General features: G+C 35.7%; 2 protein-coding genes across 3 annotated transcripts in view; both read left to right on the top strand.

Moving 5' to 3' along the window:
- The first annotated feature begins 1740 nt into the window (after nt 1-1740).
- On the top strand, nt 1741-16900 carry LOC116255826 (beta-glucosidase 12-like). 2 transcript variants are annotated; one of them, XM_031631865.2, is made up of 13 exons: nt 1741-1800; nt 1909-1978; nt 2139-2197; nt 2520-2595; nt 7336-7413; nt 7991-8078; nt 9666-9918; nt 11169-11284; nt 11883-12103; nt 14547-14578; nt 15524-15626; nt 15730-15838; nt 16525-16900. In XM_031631865.2, the coding sequence occupies exons 4-13, from the start codon at nt 2535-2537 to the stop codon at nt 16691-16693; spliced, it is 1230 nt and encodes a 409-aa protein (XP_031487725.1). In that variant the 5' UTR covers nt 1741-1800; nt 1909-1978; nt 2139-2197; nt 2520-2534; the 3' UTR covers nt 16694-16900. The 2 variants fall into 2 exon arrangements, with proteins under 2 accessions (XP_031487725.1, XP_049934173.1); XM_050078216.1 differs by lacking the exon at nt 1741-1800 and having other exon boundaries at nt 1903-1978.
- The window catches only part of LOC116255773 (beta-glucosidase 12-like), a 72729-nt gene continuing 49987 nt past the window's right edge, over nt 2152-24893 (top strand). The window contains exon 1 of the mRNA XM_050078215.1: nt 2152-2197. The gene's annotated coding sequence lies outside the window, so the exon portion shown is untranslated. The remainder of the gene's footprint in view (nt 2198-24893) is intronic.

Here is a 24893-nt window from a genome sequence, read left to right on the forward strand (position 1 = left end):
TAAAGTACATGTAACAACCATCCCCAGGGAATTTTAGAAAATACAAATTTGATCTTCAAACGAAATGAACCTCATGAACTTCTGATAAGGCGTCTCATACCTATCTCAAAAGGGACGAAGAAAGAAATGCATAACAGTTGAATTTAACAGACCTCTTGAGTGGAAAGAAATACATAACAGTTGGACATAATGAGAGAATGCACAAGCTCTGGCAAGCAAATAGCGCTAGTGAAAAGCATGAAATTGATCCACCTCGAGTGGATTAATGCTCAAAGCTCTTTAACAGACCAAATCTAGCAGAACAGCAAATGGTGAACTTAGAATACCGAAGAGCTTCAAAACTATTTCCTATAAGGAAATGAAACCTCTTCATATACACATATATGTATGTATGTATATATATATATATATATATATATATATATATATATGGAAACAGGTAGCCATCAAACTCTTACATGCTAGACAGAGTGTGAATAATATGGGCCACCGAAGCTGCGAAGGGAGATCGGATGATGGAATATAACCTTAAAAAAATACAAAGCACGTTGTATTTTCAAAAGACTAAAATACTGTACATACAAGGAGATAAAGAAGTTGCCTTAATGGAGATCCCTTTGTTTTCTTTGAGGGGTTTTTGGTCTCCCTTGAAAAGATCAAAATATTGCTTGATTTCTATTTTTTTTTTAACATAGTATCTACCATTCAATCTCCATAAAATCTGCAACAGCCCATATGATTCCTATCCAACCTGCTATAGAAGGGTTCCTAGCTAGAGGATTTGTATTGGAATGCTTTCATATTCAGGTGTCATATAAGGTGGCAGCACCTACAAAAGAAACATTATTGCATCTTTATTTCGACGAATTTCCTTTTAATTGAATTATTAGGGCACATGACTGAGCAGAATAAGACGTAGTGCAAAAGATTATCAGATGATTCATTATTCATGTTTCAGTAACTATGGACTGGTTCAAAAAGAGACGGCAAGATCCAGCTAAATAGAAGCTGGACTCATCTGTGCCACAGATATAATATTGAATTTTAATGTATATAGTTTTGTTGTCCCGATCAAGTCCAAATGAAAATTTTTTCAAGTTTGATAAGGTAATTTTTTTACTTTTTGAAACTTAGGGGAGATATCTACATTCATGACGTCACGCACCCAATTGCACGGCGTTCCTTGTAGATGACGAGATGGTGCTCTGACGAATTTATTGATGGTCATGGATTACATGGATGGAAGGAAAGTACTCTTTCTCCTTGAATAAGGTTGTAACTCATGGAGGTATATATTTGTAATGGCTTAATAGAAGCTTTTCAATTTGATTTTTGATGTACTGGCTGTTCTCACGAGTATTTCCATTGGGACGATTTTATTTTTGTCAGGAAGTGCATATTTCTTTTTCATCCTTTATTTTTAGCATTTCTCATATTTTAGATGAGGAAGTTGTCCTTCAGCCGAAACAAAAGAAAAGGGAAAAAAAAAAAAAATGAGACCTAAGAGTTGTCTGATAGGTATCTTGACCGTCACAGATGTCTGGCTGGAAAGCGTGGCGTAACCATTTACTGCTACCATCTACCGGAGAAGGCTATAAATCAATACGAAACACCGGTTTTCTACAACATGTTCCTAAAATGGCTACCAGCTTCTCTCTGTTCATCTTCTTCTGCTGCTGCTGCTTTTCATTGCTATGCGCGGATCCCGTTTTAACTGAGGACGCTGTAGTCGTTTCTTCACTTGGCAGGAAGAGCTTCCCCCCTGGCTTCGTTTTTGGCACCGCATCTTCATCCTACCAGGTTAATTTCTCGACCACTAGCTTATTAGGAACCTTGTTCTCGTTGAAATTATAAGCACATCTCTTTGCTACTAAAGGAGAGAAACTTAATGGTTGCTTCTGCATGCAGTACGAAGGTGCTGCAAACGAAGGCGGGAGAGGGCCTAGCATTTGGGACATCTTTACTCATCAGTATCCAAGTAAGAGCAGTATTCCCAAGCGCATTGATCCACATAGCATCCTTGAATACGCCGCTACGTGCTTCTTCCTATTTATAAATTCCTTTTCCCTTTCGATAAACTTGTAATAAATAGATTATTTTTCTGATCATAAAGAAGCTAACTCGTGTGCATGCTGCAGACAAAATCAAAGGAGGTGGGAATGGTGATGTAGCTGTAGATCAATATCATCGTTACAAGGTTCGAATTGTCTAAACTTAATTTTAGCATTAATTTCCTAGCCATCAACGTTTGGTGTACAGAATGAAAAACCAAAATATAACCATATTATTAATGGATCAACTGCTTAATTAAGCAGAATTCTTCTCGACATTCTGACGAAGTTGGAATTACTTGCTGGACTTATATATGCCACAGTTAGAGCTAGGAAAAAGTAAGCGGGACGAATTTTCCCGAGCAGTCACCATCTTTTCTAGTTACTGAATGAAAAAGCAGAAGTTGGTGATGTTTAAAGGAATTCTGTAATCGCGTTTGTCATACAAGTGCTTCTGGTGAGTTTCAGGAGGACGTAAGGCTCATGAAATACTTGGGATTGGACGCCTACCGCTTTTCAATATCCTGGAGCAGAATTCTGCCTAGTACGTACGCTATCTCTAAATAATAAATTCTTTGTAATGATCCCAAGAAAGGCGCTTGCATCGGTTTAAGTTTACCTTTGAATCCATGTTGTCAGTATCCGATTCCTTCTCTTGTTATAATCTCTAGGCAAAAACATATATTGTAATAGGCATATCGCATGTTCATACATTTAAAAAAACTAAAAGCTAACAGATAGAAGCGACACAAACAAAAGCACTATTTTTTAAATGTTACCTCATGATGAATCAGTCGTAATCTAATAAAAAATCACCGGAAAAATTGACAGACACTGGAACCAACAACTTCCCAAAAGCATATAGTTGATAACTTTCTTAGCCATTTGGGCAGAACGGCAACGGCCTCAGTTTTTTTTATAAAAAGAATACAATGGCCTTTTATCAAAACAACCTTTAAAATATTTTTGAAAAAGAGAAAATGTCTAGACTCTGTTGGCTTTTCCAAGAAAAAAATTTTGAGGCTCTTGCTCTCCTGCCAAAAAGAAACTTTTTCGACGGACCTGGTGGTGTTCACGATACAACTGGAGGATATTGGCCTGAGCCTCATTAGTGGTATGGTAAATCAGGCTTTTTTTTTCATCAGCATAGTGAGTCTAGGGTAGTACGAAAGCTGAGTAGAGATTGAGCTGGCCCAACTAGTGGTAGACTCAATCGATTGTGTTAGAGCTTGAACTCTAAGCGCTAAAGTTCCTGTATTAAACCCAAACTGAACTAACTTCAACTTGAAGCACGCAAATTTGATAATACTTTACCATGACTGGAGTTTGACAACAAGCTTATAAAAGTCAAATCATAACTGGTGACCATGTGTACTGGCCATGTTTTGTCAGGCTGTCCTTCAAAGCTCTTTTATTCCATGTGCACCTTAGCCTCTGTGTAATCTTTTATAAAATTTTTATTTAGACTTAGGCCTAGTCATATAAGGTACCTGCACCAGACCCATATGTCAATGCCTTATAGCTCTACATACACCCAATCAACTGTAATAATAAGATCGATCAATGCCCCTCAGTTAGAATTAGCTCCGTCACTGTTCCTTGGGCTTGTTGATAGTGTAAGGTTGCATTGAGATCTACATGGATACAATACACCATTTAACTTGAGTGTTACTATTTCACTTTACATAGTTCAAAAATGTAGCACCCACGAAAACCAAACAAGCAGCCCATCTTATAGCTGCTTGTTTGCCAGACTAGCTATGTCAAACTGGTGGGTCTATTCAAAATATATTAGGTCTGCTACTATGACAAGTATACATTTTTTTTACTGGCAAATATACATTTTTCCTTAGGCTTTGTCTGCGTAAAAATTCAAAGATTAAGAAAACAAAAAATTACCGTCTTTAATAATGTAATGTAATCTGAGTTAGAATATGTTTCTTGGTGAACGTGGATTGAGAATCACGTCTACCAGCTTGGAAGAGAAATAAACAAATTAAAAAAAAAAGGCCGGCTTTTTGCAGGGACCTTTTGTTTGGCATATTTTGCCGGGCTTTGCTCCAAATACTACTGGTTTTGCTGGCGCGCTTCTTGTCTACTCTACTTGGGCCCAATCAAAATGGACAGGATGTTGAATCAATAAAATAGTGCCAAAACTGCGTCACACGAATCTATAGGCTTCAGTTGGTCAAGTCAAAAAGATTTCTACTTTGCAAAGGCCTACTTGGAGTGGTCAGTTTCTAGCTTAAGAGGGATCAAAATTTCACTTGAATTTGCGAATGAAAATTTCACTTTTCAGTTTAAATTTTCCTTTTGATTTTAGAATTAAGAATAACCTGTTTGATGAAAGGAGAATTAAAATTTTAGAATGCTCGAATTAAGGTGTGCTCCAAAAAGAGATGAAAAACTTCATAATGCTAAAATCATAATTAATCACTTTTTAGGATGAGATCATGAGTTTATAATTCTAGAATTAAAATTTTTTATTTTAATAGCACAATTGTCTTTTAAAAGAATAAGAAAAATTATTCTAAAATTTTATTAATTTCAAGGGAATCAAAGGCCCCTTAGAATGTGAGATTCACTGAACAAATAAATACCACATTTTGCCACTACGTAAAAGCAGAATCCTCTCTATAAAGCCAAAACATCAAATTTGAGGTTGTGGATGGGGCGATGAAAGATGACATGCACGAACAACATTATATATATATATATATATATATATATATTATATTGTAGATACCAGACTTTACAAAAACCAAAGCTCTTATAAATTCGTGTTACAAAGGATTTTAAATAAATCACTCATATATATAAAATGCTATATATATATATATTGATTTGTATATATATAATATATATATATATATATATATATATTGATTTGTAGATACCAGACTTTACAAAAACCAAAGCTCTTATAAATTCGTGTTACAAAGGATTTTAAATAAATCACTCATATATATAACATGCTAACTGTTCAATAACATTGATCATTTTGTAGCTGTCTGACCTTGTCATGTGCTACATAGTTCCCACACAATCGATGGTAAGTTCGACTTCCACCGAAACTTGCGAGGTTCGCAGGCATGAGAAAGAGCAGTAAACATGGTGAAAATGGATGTACCTTATGATCGCTTCTCCTATTCCTTGAGTTGACATTACTGCCACTGGTAGTTGCGCTACTAAAGATACATGAAAATCTGCTTCGTGCTTATAGATGGTTGAATATTTTGGGAGATGTTTGATTACTTTAGGTTTGAAATACACTGATCTGACGTGGCATGTCTTTTTCTGATATTTCAAAAGATCAATTATAAAACCCATAGTTCATTAAACTAAGAATCTTAGATCGAACATAAGATTAGCACTTAAAATCCTTACTTTAGTTATTTATATTGAAAAAGGGTTGGATTTCATATCAAAGGGAGAAGTCAGATATTATATCCAAGGTTCTCTAATTCTGAAGATTTTAAATCTGGGACTATCAAACACCTCCTTGCATACTTTAATACCCTTGGCAATAAGATTGGATTTGTTCAGCCAAATACTTCATAGGCTTCTACATATCCCGTTATATTTAATTACTTTTCTACAAAAATTTAATTCCAAAAAACTTTATTTTTCTTTCTCTTCTTATTGAAGTGGACGCAGATATAGACGTCAGCTAATGTTTCAAGTGACCTGTTTTGGACTCCTTCTTCTACTTACTTTTAGTATCCGCCAAGGACAAGATGTCATACCCACTACTTTTACCTTTACTGAAAATGAAATCATACGGCCCAAAATTTCCAGGATTATTATATGCGTAATCTTCAGCCGCAAGTTTTGCGCACTTTATAAATAAGTGCCCACTGCTTGAACTCATTTGTACATTATATTTGTGATAGGCCACTGCTTATGTACAATATTTTCTAATTACTTTTTCTATGCCTACTGCTTTCAAGAAATTATTCACCCACAAGGAGTTAAGACTTGGTTTAATTGATTAGCGATTGAATGGTTAGAAATGACTTCAAGTTTTTTACTTCAATGTTTGAAGTTATTATTGTTCCAACTGCTATGAAAGTTAATGCTAAAAATGTTTGTGTCCCGCAAAAAAAAAAAAAAAAAAAAAAAAAAAGGAGAGTAAACGTCCTATTCCTTGAAGTCATTGTGGTCTAGCATTTAAGATGGGCCACTACCTAGCTACAAACTTGGTTGCTAGCTATCTTTTTCTATTGTCCGCCCCTTTTAGGATGGTGTTCTTATCTCATCTTTAGGGATGGGAATATATTTGATTTGGATCTGTTATCGGAGGGAATCCATCCGCAAAAATCAAATATCAACAAGAAAAATTAAATATCCATTTAATAGAAATTTGATTGGATTCAAACTTAAGAAATGACAACCGACTGGATCCAGATTCAGATATATATAAATATCTGATTGTATTCAGATTCAGTTCAAATTTAGTTTTAAATAAATATCATATATCCAAAACTCTTGCATTTTGAAAATTGGCCAGATTAGGTTCAAAATTTGGATTCAGTTTCCGAAATGATTGCAACATAAAATTCAGATTGTGAAATCGAATTTTCGATTTAGATTCAGATTCAGATGCGACTTTTCAAATCTGAGTACGTAAAGATACAAAACGGATGTAATAACATATCTGATTTGAATATGATCCATTGACACCCCTATTCATCTTCTAGGTAGACCTATTTTCTATTTGCTTCATGATTGAATGCTATAACCCCAATTTTCATGTGCCCCGATGTTCTTTATCTCAAACTAATTTGTTTTATAATGGATCATAAATTCATAAATATAATTTACAATTTAGATTTTTGAAAATGAAAACTTTTGAATGATATTATTCAGCTTTACAACGTGTAAGGGGAAGAAAAGTTAAACCATAGAGACTTATTAGAGACATATTGATTTACAATATATATTAGAACCTCCACTGCAACCCAGCTGGGAGAGAGGACTCCCATCCCCATACCAATCAATGAATGAATGTTTACAACATTAGAACTTGGTGTACTAAAAAACCCATAATTTTTTAGTATATACGAAGTTCTAACGCTAGTTGTTCATAATGCCAAATGGTCCCCAAGGGGCAACTTATGTGTAAATAAGTAAAGGTATTGAGATATAAGTAAGAAATTTAGGAAATTAATCACTCGCTTATCTGTCTCTAAAGGGCATGCTAGTTGTTTGGCATTAGTAATATCACATACAATCTTGCAAATTGGCTGCTTATTTGCTTCCGTTGTTGTTTTATTGTACAAAGCTGGCAAAGTAAGTGGAGGAATCAACAAAGTGGGAATTGCCTACTACAACAATCTCATTAACGAACTTCTGTCCAAAGGTCACTCTCTCTCTCTCTCTCTCTCTCTCTCTCTATGCAAAACGGATGTACTCGAAATACTAAGTAAAAATTGTAGGAATGTAAGAAACCTGATTTTTCATGTGTAGATGAATTTTTTTCTTCCATAAAGGCAAGATCATCGATTTTTAGATATCTCTAATAAAATCATACTTACATACGTATATAAAAAAAAAATCACTTTTTTTGGAATCCTATGTTTTGAGATATAGACCCCATTTACATATATAATTAGCAAAAAAAAAAAGTTCATTAAATATGAGACTATCAACTATTTCCTTTTCAAATCCGCTGGAAGATAGGCGCCCCACATCTTGACTGTCAACTATTTAACAAAACAGAAATCAAGGTTCGTCTTAATTTCTAGAAATTATACTACCAATATTATGAGTAATATATAAATGGCAATAACAATATAACTCAAATTTGATTCCATTATACTAATAAAAGTTATTGGAAAACCAGCATTTTTCTTGAACTGTTTTCCTCACATAAAGATATACAACCTAATTAGTTTTGGCTATATCTACAGAAGCATGTTCTTTCTAATTTTGTGCAGGTTTGAAGCCATTCGTCACTCTTTTCCACTGGGATCTTCCTCAAGCCCTAGAAAGCGAGTATGGCGGATTTCTGAGCAAACAAATCATGTGAGTGTGCTAATCTGATGTGGAGATGATAAGCCTCGACTGAACCCAATTTGCTCACACCCACTCGAGTCCATACATAAATCATTAGTTTTGCCAGGGCATGTTTGCTCACCTGGTGGTGGTAAGCTCACACCAGCCCATCAAAAATTTCGTTAAGACGATTCAAATTTAGGTCGAGATGACTCAAAATCATATATGGTACCCACACCATCAAGTGGCCCTTAACCAAAAAAATCCAGATTCCTTCGGCGTTTCAGCTCTCATTCGAGCAATGGGGAAGCTCCTCCTATTCACCCAAAACAATCTTGCCGTATATGAAAGCAGCCTAAGGATTTGGATTAAAGAATCATGAACTTAATGACCCAATATTTTTTTGTTTTTTCTTTGATTGTCAAGTTGGCTTTTGAGTCTGTCTACTGGTCTATAAGAAATCACATATGAGCTAAAAGAAACACATGCATATAGTTCATTTTGAAATTAATGAATTCATAAAAGATCTATAGATAAGCAAATCGTACTATATACATAGTAGGATGAGCATTGATTTCCACAGAAGTAGCTAGTCATTGTTCAAATTCCATGACTGCGTGACTGAGTGAGAAAGTAATGGAGGATTTGCGAGGGTTTGGCTGGGGCGATGGAATTTGATCAGTTAGCGAAATTGTTGCCGCGTTAGCTCTTGGATTTTGGACATTCCATTTTGCCACTTTTTTTTTTTTTTTCCATATGGATTTTTATCCAGTTCCATCACACGGTGGACGTTATTTCAGAGATTTTAATCCCCGCCCGTCATAGGACAAAAAAATTTTATCCATGAACATTTACTTCTTAATAACCAATCGATGGGTTTGAATCCATTTGATTTTTGTTCATGAACTTTTGTTTGTGGCCATCAAACGGGCCCTAAGAAATACTTCTAATATTCCAAAACTTGATCTACAACGGCCCCATCAGATGGCACGTGGCTTCAGTGAAGGGGAACCCACATATGTGCTGTGCAGACAGTTTGCTCACACAAACTTGCAATTTTTTATTTACATATTAACTCCAAACACTTGCATATTTATGTACAAGGTGCCTATCAAGTGTTTCTTTATTTATATATGGTGCCCCTCAATCATTTTGATGTATATTTTGAAAGGTTCATCATTTTTTAAATTAGTGTCCTTCACTCAAAAATTTGTAGCTGTCCAACTTCTTGCAAGGGCACAATGTCATATTAGGGTTTACTATTCAATATGGCTCCCAATAGGGTTCGATTCCCTTGAACACCTTGAGAAAATAACCGTTTCATCCTTATAAATTTTCATGTTGAAGATTTGTACAGTCAATTCTTCTATTCTTTGTTAATAAAGGAATAAAGACTATTGCGGGCCTGATACCATGGGAGATAGGAAGAAAGGTAGCAGCTTGAGTTCTTTTGTTAGAAAGTAGGACCGTAGGATAAAATACTTCTCTTTTTCACTCTACAAACGAAGGAAGTTCGTCTCGTAACAGCTTTGTTGTTGGAAGATTTGTAGAGTCAAATTAAAACAACAAAAAGTTAAAAGTTTTAGTTTAACAGAATTGTATTGTGATCACTTGCAGCGAAGATTTCACAAATTTTGTGGATGTATGCTTCAAAGAGTTTGGAGATAGAGTGAAACATTGGATCACACTCAACGAGCCATATGCATACGCTTACGGTGGATACGTTAGTGGCACTTTCCCACCTGGCCGGTGCACCAAGGTTTTGGGGAACTGCACTGCCGGAAATTCAGGGACGGAGCCCTATGTTGTTGCCCATAACTTTCTGCTCTCCCATGCTAGTGCAGTCAAGTTGTACAAGGACAAATATCAGGTAATTAATTTCACACGGCCCTTTGACATCACTTCTTCGTTCACCTAAACTTCTTTTTATATATATTTCCTCAATTGTTACTTGAAGAGAAAATATATATTTAATTTATTTTTCTCAAGTTTTCTCATATGAAAAAAATATAACTTTTTCAAAAAATGGGTTTGTAATGATAATAATAATAATAATGAGGGATCCATGTGATCATGTTCATGCCGATCCAATGGAATTCCTTTTCACTAAATAGATAAAGAATGAACATATAAAAAATAAAATAATGCATGGGTGAATTTGGAATTAAGGAGTGCCTATGTAAGTGTAGATCATGGTGACTCGTGTTTGGGGTCGAACATAGTATTCATGTGTTTGTCCACTCACAAGCCTTTGGGATGTCAATAAATCGGATCGGAATGGGATATAAGCAATAACATCCGATCAAATTTAGATTCTACTTCAGATTTAAGTAAATATTGATGGATTTGCATTTAGATCAGCTATAGTTTTGGCTAAATATCCTATACTCATTTTTTATAATATGGATTACATTAATCAGATTCAAATTCGGATGTTAATCTAAAATTTGGATTCGAATTTCAGATTCAGATATGTTATGATTTTTCTGCATCCAAATTTGAATATAAATTCAAATCTGAATATCTAGATTTCAGAAAAAGTGGATACAGCCAATTATATATGCGATTCGAATCTTGACATCCCAGTAGTCCCCACTCACCTGGCGAGATTTTGGAAATTAAAATTTTACTTATGAAAACTAATTTAGCCCTTGTAAAATTTGAAAAATACAGTAAGCACCCCTAAGAAAAAAACCTTGGCATGCTCACCCTGTGCAGCACGTTGTCTGTCCTCTTGGAAGAGAAAATGAGGAAAATGCAAAAAGTCACCTTTTGCTTTTCACATCTTGTCCCTCGTCGGAAAGTCTTTTTTGTACTGTACATGCATGCATTTTGTGCCTATAGTAGGGCTATGTTTGTAACTTTGAGAACCAAAACAGTGCTTCTGTTAATGTGTTCGACCCCCAACACGTAATCTGCTCGGATCTTAATGCAGGGAAACTTGACAAGTTCTGGGACATATGTAGAACACTCACTACGGTGAATGCAAGTCACCTGATTATATGCATCTGATTGTCAAATATATAAACTTTCTAGGCGGGCTACTCTTTTTCTTCATTGTGAACCTGCAGATGCAAATATATAATTTTTTGTTTGATGGATGTACATGGCTGCAAGCAGGGAGAACAGAAGGGAGAAATAGGAATAACATTGGTGAGCAACTGGTTCATTCCATACTCAACTTCTGCATCCAACCGCATGGCAGCACAACGGGCACTGGATTTCATGTTCGGATGGTAATTAACTATATCCATCTTTCTCCATTTTCCCTTGCAAATAGGTGGAGAAGCCGTGCGGGCGCCACATATTGAAGGGAATAGTTGGGTGCAAAAGACCAAACTACCCTTTCACAAAAAAAAAAGCAAGAACAAAAAGCGACTCCCTTGTAAGGACATAGCCGTAAAGTTAAAAATTACATTTTTTAAAATGATGAACATACCCTCAATAAATGATAATGCACAAGGCTATGCATCGACCGCGGCAGTGAAAGCCTACTCAATGTTGAAGCAGTTTTATGTTCGGGTCCAAACATTAAGTTGTTGCTTGGGGCCCCAAATGACAAAACACCATTCACTAGGAAAAGCTAGATCTCTCCTTTGTAAGGACAAAATCGAAAGGGATTTTTTTTTTTTTTTTTTTTTTTGAGACAGATGAAAATACCCTCACATGCACAATGTGAGGGGTGCACGGAAAGTTCAAAGTGGCAACTTGATATGATTATGAAAATTTTCTTGAGCTTCAGGCCATTGCTTATCTAGAGACATGCAAGCCAAAAGAATGCCAATAAAACTTTCATGGTTCTAAGGACCTTGTTGCGATTATATATGCATGCAGGTTCATGGATCCATTGACCAAGGGTGATTATCCACCGAGCATGAGGTCACTTGTGGGGAGCCGCCTCCCAAGATTCACAAAGGAGGAAACACAACTTGTAAAAGGGTCCTTCGATTTTCTTGGACTGAACTATTACACTACCTACTATGCATCAAACTATCCAGCAGGATACAAAGTCATTGCTCCTAGTTACGCCACAGATTCGAGGGCTAACACTTCAGGTATTAAATTTCAAAATTATCCCTTTCCTTGGGGAAGTCATACATGAAGCAAGAGTAGTTTCCAGGTCCTTTGACATCACCACTCATTATTTGTTAGCTACAAATGTTCAACATTAGAGATAACTATAATCGACAATAAGGGTGCTAAAGCAACAGAGATAGGTAAAATGTTTTGTAGAAATAAATTTCCTTAGCCGGCTTAGATGGCTTCTACGTGCATAGTTGTTAAGGTCGTACCTAACAGGCAGTTTGGCAATGAGAATATTTTGTTGCTATTCCAACAATCTGCAGCACAAATTAAGACACATTTATGGAACATTTTGTTATATTGTTCTATGAATTGGACCCAATCATTGGGGCATATTCATAGAATAGTTAGTTCTGTTACTATTGCCAAACACCTCCTAAGGGCTTCAAATAATTGGTAGAGGTGTAACTCAACATTGCTTAAGATTAGTGATTTAGTTGGCATAATCTACAAGTATTGTATGCGGCTTGCCAACCCAAGATAAGATTTATTTTCCCTATCCATGCCAAACCACTTCTAGCTTTGAATACAAGTACTTTTGGAGCACAAGGTACTGCCAGTATTGGGTCTGAATTGACCAGAAATCCTGCATCTTTTCGATTTGCTTGTTGCATTGATTTTCTTGAGATCTATTCCAGTTTTCATAATTTTTAGTATTTAGTTTTATATCTTTTAATTCCTAACGGAGTTCAGGCTGCAAGAAGATATCTTCTTGTGTATAGGTGCATTATGTGTATATATATATATACACACACACACAAGAAGATATATTCCTACAATTTGATCTATATATATCTAATAGTTGACCATTTATTGAGTTCATATAAACAGTTGGAAGAAAAACAACGAGAATTTGATGATAAGTCATTTTAGCCATCTTGGCATTATTGACAACCTTTTCTCACAGCCATCCATATGAAAAAGAAGATAGGGCAATTTAGTTATCTAACATTAATTCATAATATTTTTCTCCTTTTTCTTTAGACTGTTCATGAGAAAAAAGAAGATGAGCCATTTTAGTCATCTATAAAGTTGTTTTGTGGCATTTCATGTTCGACCCTAATTTGTTTAGTGCATGTTGTCTTATTGACATTCAAGCATTTGGAGACTTTTTAGAACAAAAAATTACTTTATCAAACATGACTTACTTCATGGAAAAATTTCATGGTCGTGTTTCCTCAAACGCCCACTAGATAGAGGAAGGCAGTCTAAGGAATGCAAACTACGTTCCTGAAGCAGCCACTTGACTTGGTAGCTTGAGCAGCCATCATAATATATATATATATATATATATAAAATAGTTCTTTGTATGAATAATGAATACAGTAGTTTGAAATATCAAAGGTCTTAATTATCACTCAAAGGTATTGTTTCTTTCGCACCTTTACAAGCCTTGAACACCTTGACGTCTTTGTCACTATTGAAACTAAGATGGAGGCCATTGATGATATCTTTGTTGCTTAGTTGCAGACAATGTTAGTTCTATTTTAAACCTAATGGGATCTTGACCTTGTGATTTGGTTTGTAGATTAAATACTGATCATATAGGTCAAATAAATTTGATGGATGACCATTTATAATATGATATGTGTAAAATCACTTTTTAAGAAGATAAAATGAAAAATCATAATTTGAATTTGAACTGATAACTTGCATGCAACACCTTAAGAGCTCTTAATCAAATTTATTATGTAATTAATAGTTAATCTTACTGTTTACTTAATTCACATGCACATGTATATGCATCATTCCTAAAATTATTGTGGTAATATTGGTAGAGCTAGATGTGGGCCCATGTGGACAGAAGCCTGCATAGGGCCTGCATGTTTTCAAGTAAAAATTAAATGAACTTGGGTCCTAGGTCCAGCCATATGAACTACCTTAGGATCTGCATCTATATCTATTCATATATATTCGGATGACCCCCTCTCATAACACAATGAGAATATACATAATCCTATTCTGGTCTGGTCTTTTGGTTTTCAATTGATTGCATCAACTATTGCCCTGGCACTCTTTATTGGTCTAAGCAAGATACTATTATACATTCAAACATACTCAATTCAGTGGTATTGTTGGACCCAAGTATGCTTTACTATGCTAGTTAGCCAGAATTTTCGGGCTTTGCCACTATGTGACTCTCAACCCATATCATAGTTTATCATCATTGATAGACTACAAATGCATATGAGTTCTTTTGACCAGTTGATATGTCCTTTCCATCCATGTGAATGAGAGAGAGATAAGAACTACTATATGCTTTATATAATTGCTCTTGAAGATGTGCCTTGTAGAAAACAAATGTCATTTTAATTTTAAAGTTGAGATCTTATTATTTGAGTGGTAGCTAGTTAGAAATATTTTGTATGTATCTTCTACTAATATGTGCCAACTTTGCATTAATTTCAATGGCAGCGGAAAGGAATGGCAAGCTTATTGGTTTTCCGGTGAGTTCAAGTGTTTTTATTTCATGCCAATCGAGTACCTCATTTTTTACCATCAACCTTAACTGGAGAAAAAAATTGCAAAGCTAGATCCCAAGTCCATAATTCCATGTTGGCTTGATTTAGTTTAGAAAATGACTCAATGTCCACTCAAAAGGTCAATGCTCAACCTATTTGAATTTGGATATATGTGGAGAAACAAACCATTCTTTTAAATTCATGCCGTAGTTATTTAAATTTGGACCAAATTATGTCAACATATGGACAAACAATGTTGATAGCTTGTCCTTATCTTCTGTAGCCAAGTGAATGTCAGATAAATATACATCGTGTTAATTAGTGATCCTACAACATTAGGACGACTCTTAACGCTAGTCTGGAAACATTAACAAATTATTATTGTCCTATAAACCTACCACAAAAATTAGAACAGATTCATTGAATACTATGTAAGAGTGTTCTATGAATCCACCTCAATTTTTAGAAGTTGATGAGATAGTAATAGTTTCTTACTGTTGCCAAATGGCCCCTTAGAGTATTTGACATTTTCTTGATGTCCCAAATTTCCTTATCTATATTCAACTAGGTTTCTTGATGAAACCCCACTAAATTTTTTAGTTGAAGGTTTGTTCTTGCAGCCACTTGGGTCTTGAGTTTCCTTTGGGAGTCATGAGTGGGAGGAAACCCACTGCCTATATGAAAGTTGAACCCCACTTCCCCATGCCTTTAGCGTTCAATGAGAGTGGAACAGTATACCTTCATCTTGATACCACTTGAATCTTGAGTATGATAAGCTTCGTTCATTTAGACACCTAATTCAACTATGATTTAATTTGTGCCATATTTTTATGATTTTGACATGGAATTAGACAAGAAATTAAAGTATTACTATGTTTTTGGGGTTAAATTGCATAAGTTATTTATGAAAATCTAATTGGTGATCCACAGGCAGCCTCATCTTGGCTATATATGTACCCTAAGGGACTAAAGAATCTGTTGCTGTACATCAAGGAGAAATATAATAATCCAAAAGTATTCATTACAGAAAATGGTGCATCTCCTTTCTCAATCCCTAGTGCTTTAGCTTTGTAAAAATGGTAATATATAGCTGATTTCAATTATTAGTCTTGAGATTTTTGGATGCATTGTTACAGGATATTCAGAGTACAACAACGGCACACTTTCATTAATGGAATCACTTAAGGACCCATGGAGAGTGGAATACTATTATGGGCATCTTTACTACCTACATGAGTCTATACGGTAGCAAAGCCAACTTCCTTTATCTGCTTACAAAGGCGAAAAAGCCATACCAAGTATCTTTGCATGGTCACTCATTCTATTAATCAATATTTCTGATACTTCTTTTTAATAAAATTTTGGGCAATTGGCTACATTAATAAACAAGAACTTGATTGATCATGAACCACTTTCTAAGTATACTTTTAAATATTTTATCAATGAAGTGAATAATAAAGTGAAGTCTAGTAAGTTGGTTGGTCAAACAGGCAACCAATTTTGAGTCGAAAAGAAGAAAAATTACACCAATGAGTTGATATTTTAATTTACATCAATAGATTAATGAATTAGAAAGCTAAGGTGGAAATACAGTGGATTAATGAATTCCATTCTCGAACTAAAGTTAGTAGGATTCAAAGAAACATAGGACGTAGCAATCTAACTGCCACACACAGCTTTCTTAAAGTACTTTGTGTATTTTCCTTGAAGTGCTCAAACTCTTTTTGTTGATCTTACGATGCAATAACCTTTCTAAATTAACTAAGTATACCTTGTCCTCAGTGAATTATGCCATGTTGAAGCCTATTAGCTTCTTTTTTTGCCCAACATGGGCTAACTCTTTCATGCCTAAAAGTATCGTCTTTGCAATACCATCTCAATGTGTACACACATGTCAACGTTACCAGCTTAATCTGCTTCTATTTTGACAGGGAAGGAGTTGATGTGAGGGGATATTTTGCATGGTCGCTCCTTGATAATTTTGAGTGGGCAGATGGCTATTCTATTAGGTTTGGGCTTGTCTTCATCGACTACAGTAATGGACTGAGAAGACATCCGAAGCATTCTGCCTACTGGTTGCAGAAGTTCCTTCATGCCTAGCTATAATTAGCTGCTAGCTAGTACAATTGTAGTGATAGTGCAGATTCCCTTTGGCTGTTACTGCAGCAATGTCATAATAAGGTTTGTTTTTAATTGATTACGAGAATGGACTCTTGTGCTATCTCAAGTATTTTACCTACCGGTACATACCTCAAGCATTCTACCTACCGGTACTGAGAGTGAGAGTTCATGCCAAGCTATTGGCTACTTATATAACTGTAGCAATAGTGTTGATACTCTCTATCTACTACTCTAATACCATAATAAGATCTGTAGTGCTATCATTCAATAAACAATCTTGAAAATGTATTTATGCTGGAGGTACTCAAATAAATCTGGGTTGACAATTTCTTATGGTACCAAGCACAAAGGGTATACAAGGATATACAATTTTGTCCTGAACCTCCCACCTAGATCCGAGGTTGATTTGAGGCCTATGTGGAGATGGTACACCTTTAGCTTGGTGGCATGCTCCCTCCCCATAAGGTTGTTTACCCTTTGTCAAACATAGTGGTGCTTAATTTGTAAGAATTGGGTTGCACTACCCATGACTCATGGCAGACAATGTGTAAGTTGCTATATTAGTCAAACAAGGACGACTTTTATGGAATGTTTGAAATAACAAAAGAAGCTTGCTCAACCTTAATAACCAATAAAAAAACTGGCGTTTTCCTCTATTGTTTAAGGTAGTAATGAAAGCTTAAATATGTAGAAACGCCAGATGTTTGTTGAAAATCACAACAAAGTCAACAATAAAATGAAGCACATTTTTGTGCATATTCAATAAAACCAATCAATTACACATCCCTAAAATGCAGTTGTTCCATGCAATCTAGTTTTAAGACATGCATAAAAAAATGTTACAATTGTTGAGGGTCCACCATTAATTCAAGGCTAGTCACAAGCACCTTTAAGGCCCTTCGGTATTAGGAACAATGTGCAGCTGTTTCATGCATATGCCTTAAAATTGTGGTATATTTGTGAAATACTCAAATAATTGTCCTGTGAATTTACAACAGTGTTGTGGTAGTTACATGAAACACTCACATGTTGTTTCTAGTGCCAAACAGTCTCCTTGTGCAGGATCTCCTAATTTTTTGATAGATGGGAAGGATCAGACTTAGTGTAACACTCGGTCTTGATGTTTGGGTAATTGTACAACACAACCTATTCATAAGGATAGAGAGTTAATCATGAGAGAATTTCGTTTCTCATTTTGGAATCAAAATTCCACCACAAACTGGAATTGGAATGAAAATTTCACTTCTAGTTTCTTGTGCCATTTGAAAGCATGGAATTTCAATTTTAGAATTACCAATAACATGTACGACGAAAGGAGAATTAGAATTTTTGAATTAAAATAAAGTTACTATTAGATTCCTTTCAAACTCATAACTATAGCCTTGCTGTCACTACAACAATATCTTGTTTAGGAAATGGTCCCCTGGTTTGTCGAACTAATCCTACTTCCGGTTTTCCTATATACCTTCTTCTCCCTGAAACTTACAAACACAAACTTGAGCGAATTTCTTCTTTGAAAAGCAACCATCAAACCCTCTATCTGACTATCCCTCTTCTTTCTTTCTGCATAAATACTAGACAACAGCGACCATCGTCGACTGATGTCTCTGGCACCAACCACCATCAAGCATCCCCCAGTCATCGGCTCTATGACCTCCACCTTCAGGCTGCTCTCTCTTCACTTCCATTGCATTCTCTTGCTACCTCTGTCTTTCTCGGTCTCTCTTTCCCTTTACCCATTTCTGTTGATCTGTATCAGTCTCTTTATGGCTCTCTTCCTCATCCTGATACATTGGTTAAGTCATTGCCCCATGCCTTACTTGTTTATAACTTGCTGTTGTAGGCACTCACACTCAGCCATAGGCACTAAAGTGTCTATCTCCACCTCATCAGGTGATGGAGAAGAGATTGAGCAAAAAGTCTCTCTCGTTCTTGTTGTTGCTTGCCCTAACTAGAGTATGTTCTCCATTCGACCAACTATAGAAGTGTAGGTCAAGGAAATTTAGTCTCTCTTCAAACTACTCAAGCAAAATTCTAACTAAATTAGGTAAATATTCTCTCCCTCAACTCAGTTTACACTATTGAACCACATGACACTTACTGCTTTTTTTACTTGCTTAGTAAAGTTAAATTTGTTTATTATTTATGTTGGTTTCTTTTCTACTTGGCTGGTCACAAGATTTATTTGTGGTCTTACAATAAATTTTCAGCATTCATCAATCTGGTTCTACAAGCAAAAATTTCCTTTTGAAAAAGGATAAGAGAGGTTTCTAGGGTAACAGTCTGGTTCTAAGGGCAAACAAAAAAGGACAAACATTTCTTTTGAAAAGGTACTTCTTAGTTTCTATGCACAGGAACTAGAAGTTACCTAAGAGTCATCAACAGATCTTAACCTTTTGTATTCTCCATGATCTTCTATTCTTTTTTTTTTATTCTTGCAGTTTTTAGAAGAAGTTGTTGCTATGGTGCTATTTCTAGAAGTTTCCTTTAGCAACATTCCATGTGAAGGGCTTACCTTGGAAGGCCACTGAAGAAGATATAGATAAGATTTTTGTAAAAATCTTTTTGTTTCCTAAACCTCAATTTCTTTCTCATTTGAAACCTGCAATGTGAAAATATTGTTTTTTATGTTTTAAAGTTTCTAATTGTGTTTTTCTCAACAGCAAATATAACTTGAATACACACACACACACACATATGTTAAATATCCTCTGTATCAGGTCAGAGACTATTCTTAAAACTATATTTCATGCATACAAACTTAAGGTAACTAGTATGTCACTAAGCTTCTTAACTTTTATTGGTGGAAGCTTGATCATGTAAGTTTAAACTCCAAAGGTAAAATGGCTTCATATCATAGTTTAGCATTAATGTTATTATGTTTTAAAGGTCTCCACATAGATGTTTTAGGCATATTTAAACCATCTTCATATTTATGAACTATGAAGGACCAAATGTTCACTATCTTGAATGTTGAAACTCATGACACATGGGAGGTGGTGAAACTAGCTAACATGCAGAGTAAATCATATTAATCAAATATGACATAGAACTGGGGTCAACTTTTGGTGCTTAATTGAATCCGTTATAGAGAGCCATTATAACTTCTAGTGATGCACTATGACATGCATGTGTTTATTCAACAACCAGAAAGGGTCAAGGTTGATATAATTTTTTAGCATGATAAGTTTACTATTTTACATGTTTGACTCCCCAATGATGGCCTGGGCCATGTTTAACCAATTCATGAGTTGTGAGGTACGAAGTAACATAGACTATTCTTGAATGTTACACACTTTTAATACTTAAAAGTTGATTTGGCTGAAGCGAAGAAGTCTCTAGGATCTCAAAACAAGCAATTACATCAGCTATGGTATATTAATTTTCTCTTGTAGATCAAATAAGGAATGTTTCGAAGGTAAGTTGCATATATTTCTTATGCTTTCCTTTTGTCTTTTATGCTGAATTAAGGAATTTCTGGTTGGTTATTTGTGTTAGGGTTCTTCTCAAAAACAAAAGTTTATTGGTGAAAAGCAGTTGTCTACAGCTGTTTAATTGCTTGTGCAGTCAACGTTGATGTTTGAGAGAGAATGCCTCCAAGGGGTTATTCCACTCTTGCTTTGGTTGTTTTTCACAAAAGCGTTCGTTCACTTACAGGCATCTTGCTTTATAGCTTTTATGAGTAAACATTTAAACATAGTACAATCTAGGTAGTAGTACGTAATTATGGTTGTTGGATAAATGTTCTTATGTTGCATAGGCATTTCTATAATCTGAAGCTGGTTATATACACACCCTTAGTGCAGGAAAAAGAAATACATGTTGGCCACCTATCTATCACGTGTCCAATCGACATAGAAGTCTGGGTCAATCATGTGAAAGCCGAATCAGTGTTCAGAGTTGATAAACAAGAATGCCCTAAAAAGAAAGGTGAGACTATTGGTGCCAGTCCATGTGGAAGGTCATTATAACTAATATACCCCTCTGAGTGGTAAAGAAGCATCTGTTGGATTTCAAATAGACGCACTGTGAAAGTAATCCATTGGAGAATAGGGAGAGCGAGTTGATACAGACATCATTAGTCAGAAAAGAGGGAGTGGAGGTGGTAAAGGTTGTCAGTTTGGGCAAGGCGAATGGATTCATCAATGACATCATCTTAGAAAAAAGAGTGGACGCGGTGCTAGTGAAGGTAATCAGTTAAAAGTGTGGATAGGTGGAGTCCACCAACTGGAAAAAGCATTGATTGTGATAGATTAAGGCGGTTTAAGTTAGATTCGTGTTCTGCCCCTTTTATTATCATGGTATAACACATGTTATCCAACATGGTATAGCATGAAATATTGTAATGCGGTTTCAACCAGGTTGGTTTTCCACCCCTTCATTATCTTACGCAGTATATCATCCATTATCGAATACAGTATACACGGTTTCAGCAAGGTAGATTTTCTATCCATTTTGTTATCTTACACACTACAACACCCATGATCAAAGATGGTATAGCAGGCAATTTCAGCAAGTTAGGTTTTTTCGCCCCTTTCATTATCTTACAGCTATATCACCCATTATTGAAGACAATTAGATATTATAGCATGATTCTTTTGCTTGCTGCAAGTCAACCATGTCTACTTCATCAAGCCATATGGCAAAGTATCACACCAAGCATTTGTTGTACCACACTTATTGGTGTGAAGTTGAATACTACTAGGACCAAATAGAGAGAGCCTGGTAAGAGATGTATTGATAACTGTCCACAATCAGTCAGGAGAACTGATAGTGGGTAGGATAGGTAAACCTACTGTTGCGGTAGAGGTGGGAAGGAGAATAATGAAAAATGAGAAGAAGCAAATCATGGAAGCAATCGAGAAGGTATGGAGGAGGAGGCAGAACATGAAATCGTAGAGGACAAGTGATTGTTTGAAGAGTTGGAAGAAGGGGAAGATAAAATGCAAGGAGGAGTCATAGCAATGAGAACAGAGGGTCGTCAGAGGTAGAAGATGAAGAAAATATCCAGCCGGAGGGGGAAGGGGTGGAGGATATCCTCCTCTCCTTAGCAATGCAATCGTGAGGAGAGAGGGAGTAGATGGAGAAGAAGTTGCGGGAGAGCAACATGACAGAGATGTCCAAAAGCCATTTGCACAAAAAATTAGAGGTGTCAGGCAAAGGAAAATGAAGCAGCCCATTAATGAAGTGGGTGACGAAGGTGGGAAGAAATGGCAGCAAATGTGTGACATCGAGGTAAGTAATTTATGATGTTTTCCTTGTTGTTCGATAATGGATGTTTATTCAATAGTTTGTCATTATGAAAAGAGCATAGACGATAATACGTTTTGATATAACGTACAAAAGTTCTGTGTTTGATAATATGTGACATTGAATATAATGCATCTATTGTACTAGAGCATGTATGATAATGTCTTTGACAATGGTATTGTGTTACAGAAATGTAAGTCAATGGCGAGCTATTGTTGAATGACATGAAATACTGAGCAACTTTCAAAAGAAGAGACTCAAAAAAATAAAATTCAAGCCCTTTGTAAAATCTTGGATTTGAGAATTTCAAGTCTTGAAGATCATTTTGAAATATGATTGAATGTTTATCACTTTGACATAAGTGAATGACCCAAATCTTCGTTGCAATATGGCTTGGTCCTGATTGCTACTTTGAATTGATTTACCTTGATCTTAGCAGTTATTGTTTTTGTGTGTTTCTTGTAGGGAGTGAATGCATGTTTGACGAAAGCAAACTACTTTCACCTCACCATGTGTAATTTATTGTATGTCGTTCATGAAGTCATGGTGGAATGGTTTTATAAAGTAGGACAACTTCTAGGCTCACTCTTGATATTCTGGATCAAGAAGCACAATCCATGAACTTGGTTTGATTTTGGAGATCAAAGTGTTTGACATTTTGAAATCTTTAACTTGAAATAATTTGCACAGTTTAAAACTCTTGGGATTGACTTGATCAAGTTGATGTTTTGATATTGAAAATCTGGTTGATTTGACAAGCTTTTTGTTTGTCCAGAAAAGTTTATTTCAGATTTTTAAGCTGAAAGGTTGCCGGATTTCAGTTGAACTAAACATTAATATTGCTTAAAGCTAAGTTTTGAAAACTTTGAAGTGTTTTGGGCACTTTGGGTTTGTACTAAGTGGTTGAATACTTCATTTGAATATTTTGAACTTGAAGACATGAGTTTGAAATCTGGATTTTTAGATTTCATTGTTTTTGAAAAATTTCTTGACAAATCTCATTTTAGATGATCCGGTGTTCCAGCATCCAAGCTTTGGTGGTCTTGCCTTTTCTTGAAGCGGCTTATTGTGATTTTGAAAGTGTAATTTTGAACACATTTGGCTATTCATTTCAGCAAATTTATTTTGCAAAATTGGAGTAATTTCTAAAAAATTCAAAAAGAATGGGAATTTAAAGCAACCTTAGTTTGATTTTTTTTTAGCCACATACAAGATGGACTGGGCTCCTTGTTTGAGCAAATCCAATCTTGGGTGGACCAAAATTAGTTGATTGAATATTCCATTTGGCTCGCGACACCATTGGGGCGGGAATATCAGGCATTCATCTCTCACCCCCTCCCCTATGCATCACATCAATATAAAATTGAAGAGAGAATATTTGCACTTATGTAATTGTACAAAACATTCTCTCTTGATATAGAGATTCTCTCACCATGGTTTCACACAATTTATGACTTTTTAAAATATATTTTTTGAGTCCGTAGATAGGCCATTTGAAAAATGCCATTTTTCTTGTTTAAAAAATGAGCTTTGGATGGGTGTTGTGCTGAAATCACTTACATGCATACATCAAGGCCTTAACATGTATATTTTCATGTCAGCAACCAGGTTGGACATCATTCTCAGCATTAATAAAATAATTTAAAATTCCACCCCTGCGTGGGCTCTTCTATTCATATTCATCTCATGAAAGGAATGACATAAAATTGATTGTAGTGCCTACTCTACGTGAAGTCAAGCAAGCTGGGTGACAACATTAATGCACAATCCATGAAACTGCCATGAACGGTCACTCGAGCAAAGATAACTAAGTGAATCCAAGGTAGATACATAGTTTGATTGGGTGGTAACTACCAATTGGTTGCTGTGAGACCACTGTTTTTGTGGTTCTAACTGCTATAATCTGTGAGTGGGAAGGCTATTATAACAGTGAGTAGTAAAGTCACTGCTTTGATCCAAATGGATGTGGCTAGATACTGCAGCCATAGGCCGCAAGCTGCTATGGATTGGAAGCAACCCTGGCAGCCACAATCTAAGAACAGCTGGTCGAGTGCTGCAATAAGAGCAGCTGGTTGTGACTGGCAGCTATGGATACTCATTGGGGTTAGCACAGGTGGCTGCATGCTAGGAACATCTAATTTGAGTGCCACGGATGAAATGGGCAGCAGATCAGCTGCTATGGGTTAAGACGAGCAAATCGGCTACAACAATAGGAGCAGTTGGTCAAGTAGCCGTGGGTTGGAAAGAACTTGGCTGTGGACCCAAAGTAGCTTTGGACAGCCATAATAGGAACACAGTATAAGAAATGCAACCTTTATGTTTGCACCCCACCCCGTCCTCGGGGGCGTCGAATGCGAATAAGTAAAAGATTTTTTTAAATTAGGATTTTGAGGAAAATTTTCAAGAGAAAGGGATCCACCCGTCGGTACGAGGACCAACCATTCATGCCACCATTAACAGGAGTAATTGGACCAATGACTAAGGATCATTTGGATCATGTACGAGTTATTGATGCAAATCCTATATGCTTGTGCATTGAGGTTTTGGATTCAAGAATCACATTTCATCTTGAATAAGTGACTTGTTCTTGAAAATAAATTCCTTGGAAAATGATTTGAAAAGTTATTTGAAGATTGGAGGGTTTTCAAATTGATTTGAAAACCTTTGTTTTGTCACTTGTTTTGAAATCCATGATTAGGAATTTTGAAGATTGAAATTGAGTTTTTTGTTGTCAACTCAAGATGATTTTTGAGTTAAAATGGTGATGATCAATTTTTTGGAAAATGGCTAAGTTACCTTAGCAAGCAAAATTGATTTTGAATTCTCCTTTGCCAAATCATATGATTTGGTCTAAGATATTATAAACTTGAGATTTGATTAAGTAGAGTTCATTCTTTTCATGAAACATTTTTTTCAAATTGTTAGAAAA

This window comes from Nymphaea colorata, chromosome 6, assembly GCF_008831285.2.
Source record: "Nymphaea colorata isolate Beijing-Zhang1983 chromosome 6, ASM883128v2, whole genome shotgun sequence".
Classification (NCBI taxonomy): domain Eukaryota; kingdom Viridiplantae; phylum Streptophyta; class Magnoliopsida; order Nymphaeales; family Nymphaeaceae; genus Nymphaea; species Nymphaea colorata.

Bases quoted from the DNA above. Each gene is read 5' to 3' on its own strand.
- LOC116255826 (XM_050078216.1), top strand. From the start codon at position 1,903: ATGCAGTACGAAGGTGCTGCAAACGAAGGCGGGAGAGGGCCTAGCATT. The intron at 8,079-9,665 runs GTGAGTGTGCTA...GATCACTTGCAG, and splicing joins TTTCTGAGCAAACAAATCAT to CGAAGATTTCACAAATTTTG. The intron at 15,627-15,729 runs GTGCATCTCCTT...GCATTGTTACAG, and splicing joins AGTATTCATTACAGAAAATG to GATATTCAGAGTACAACAAC.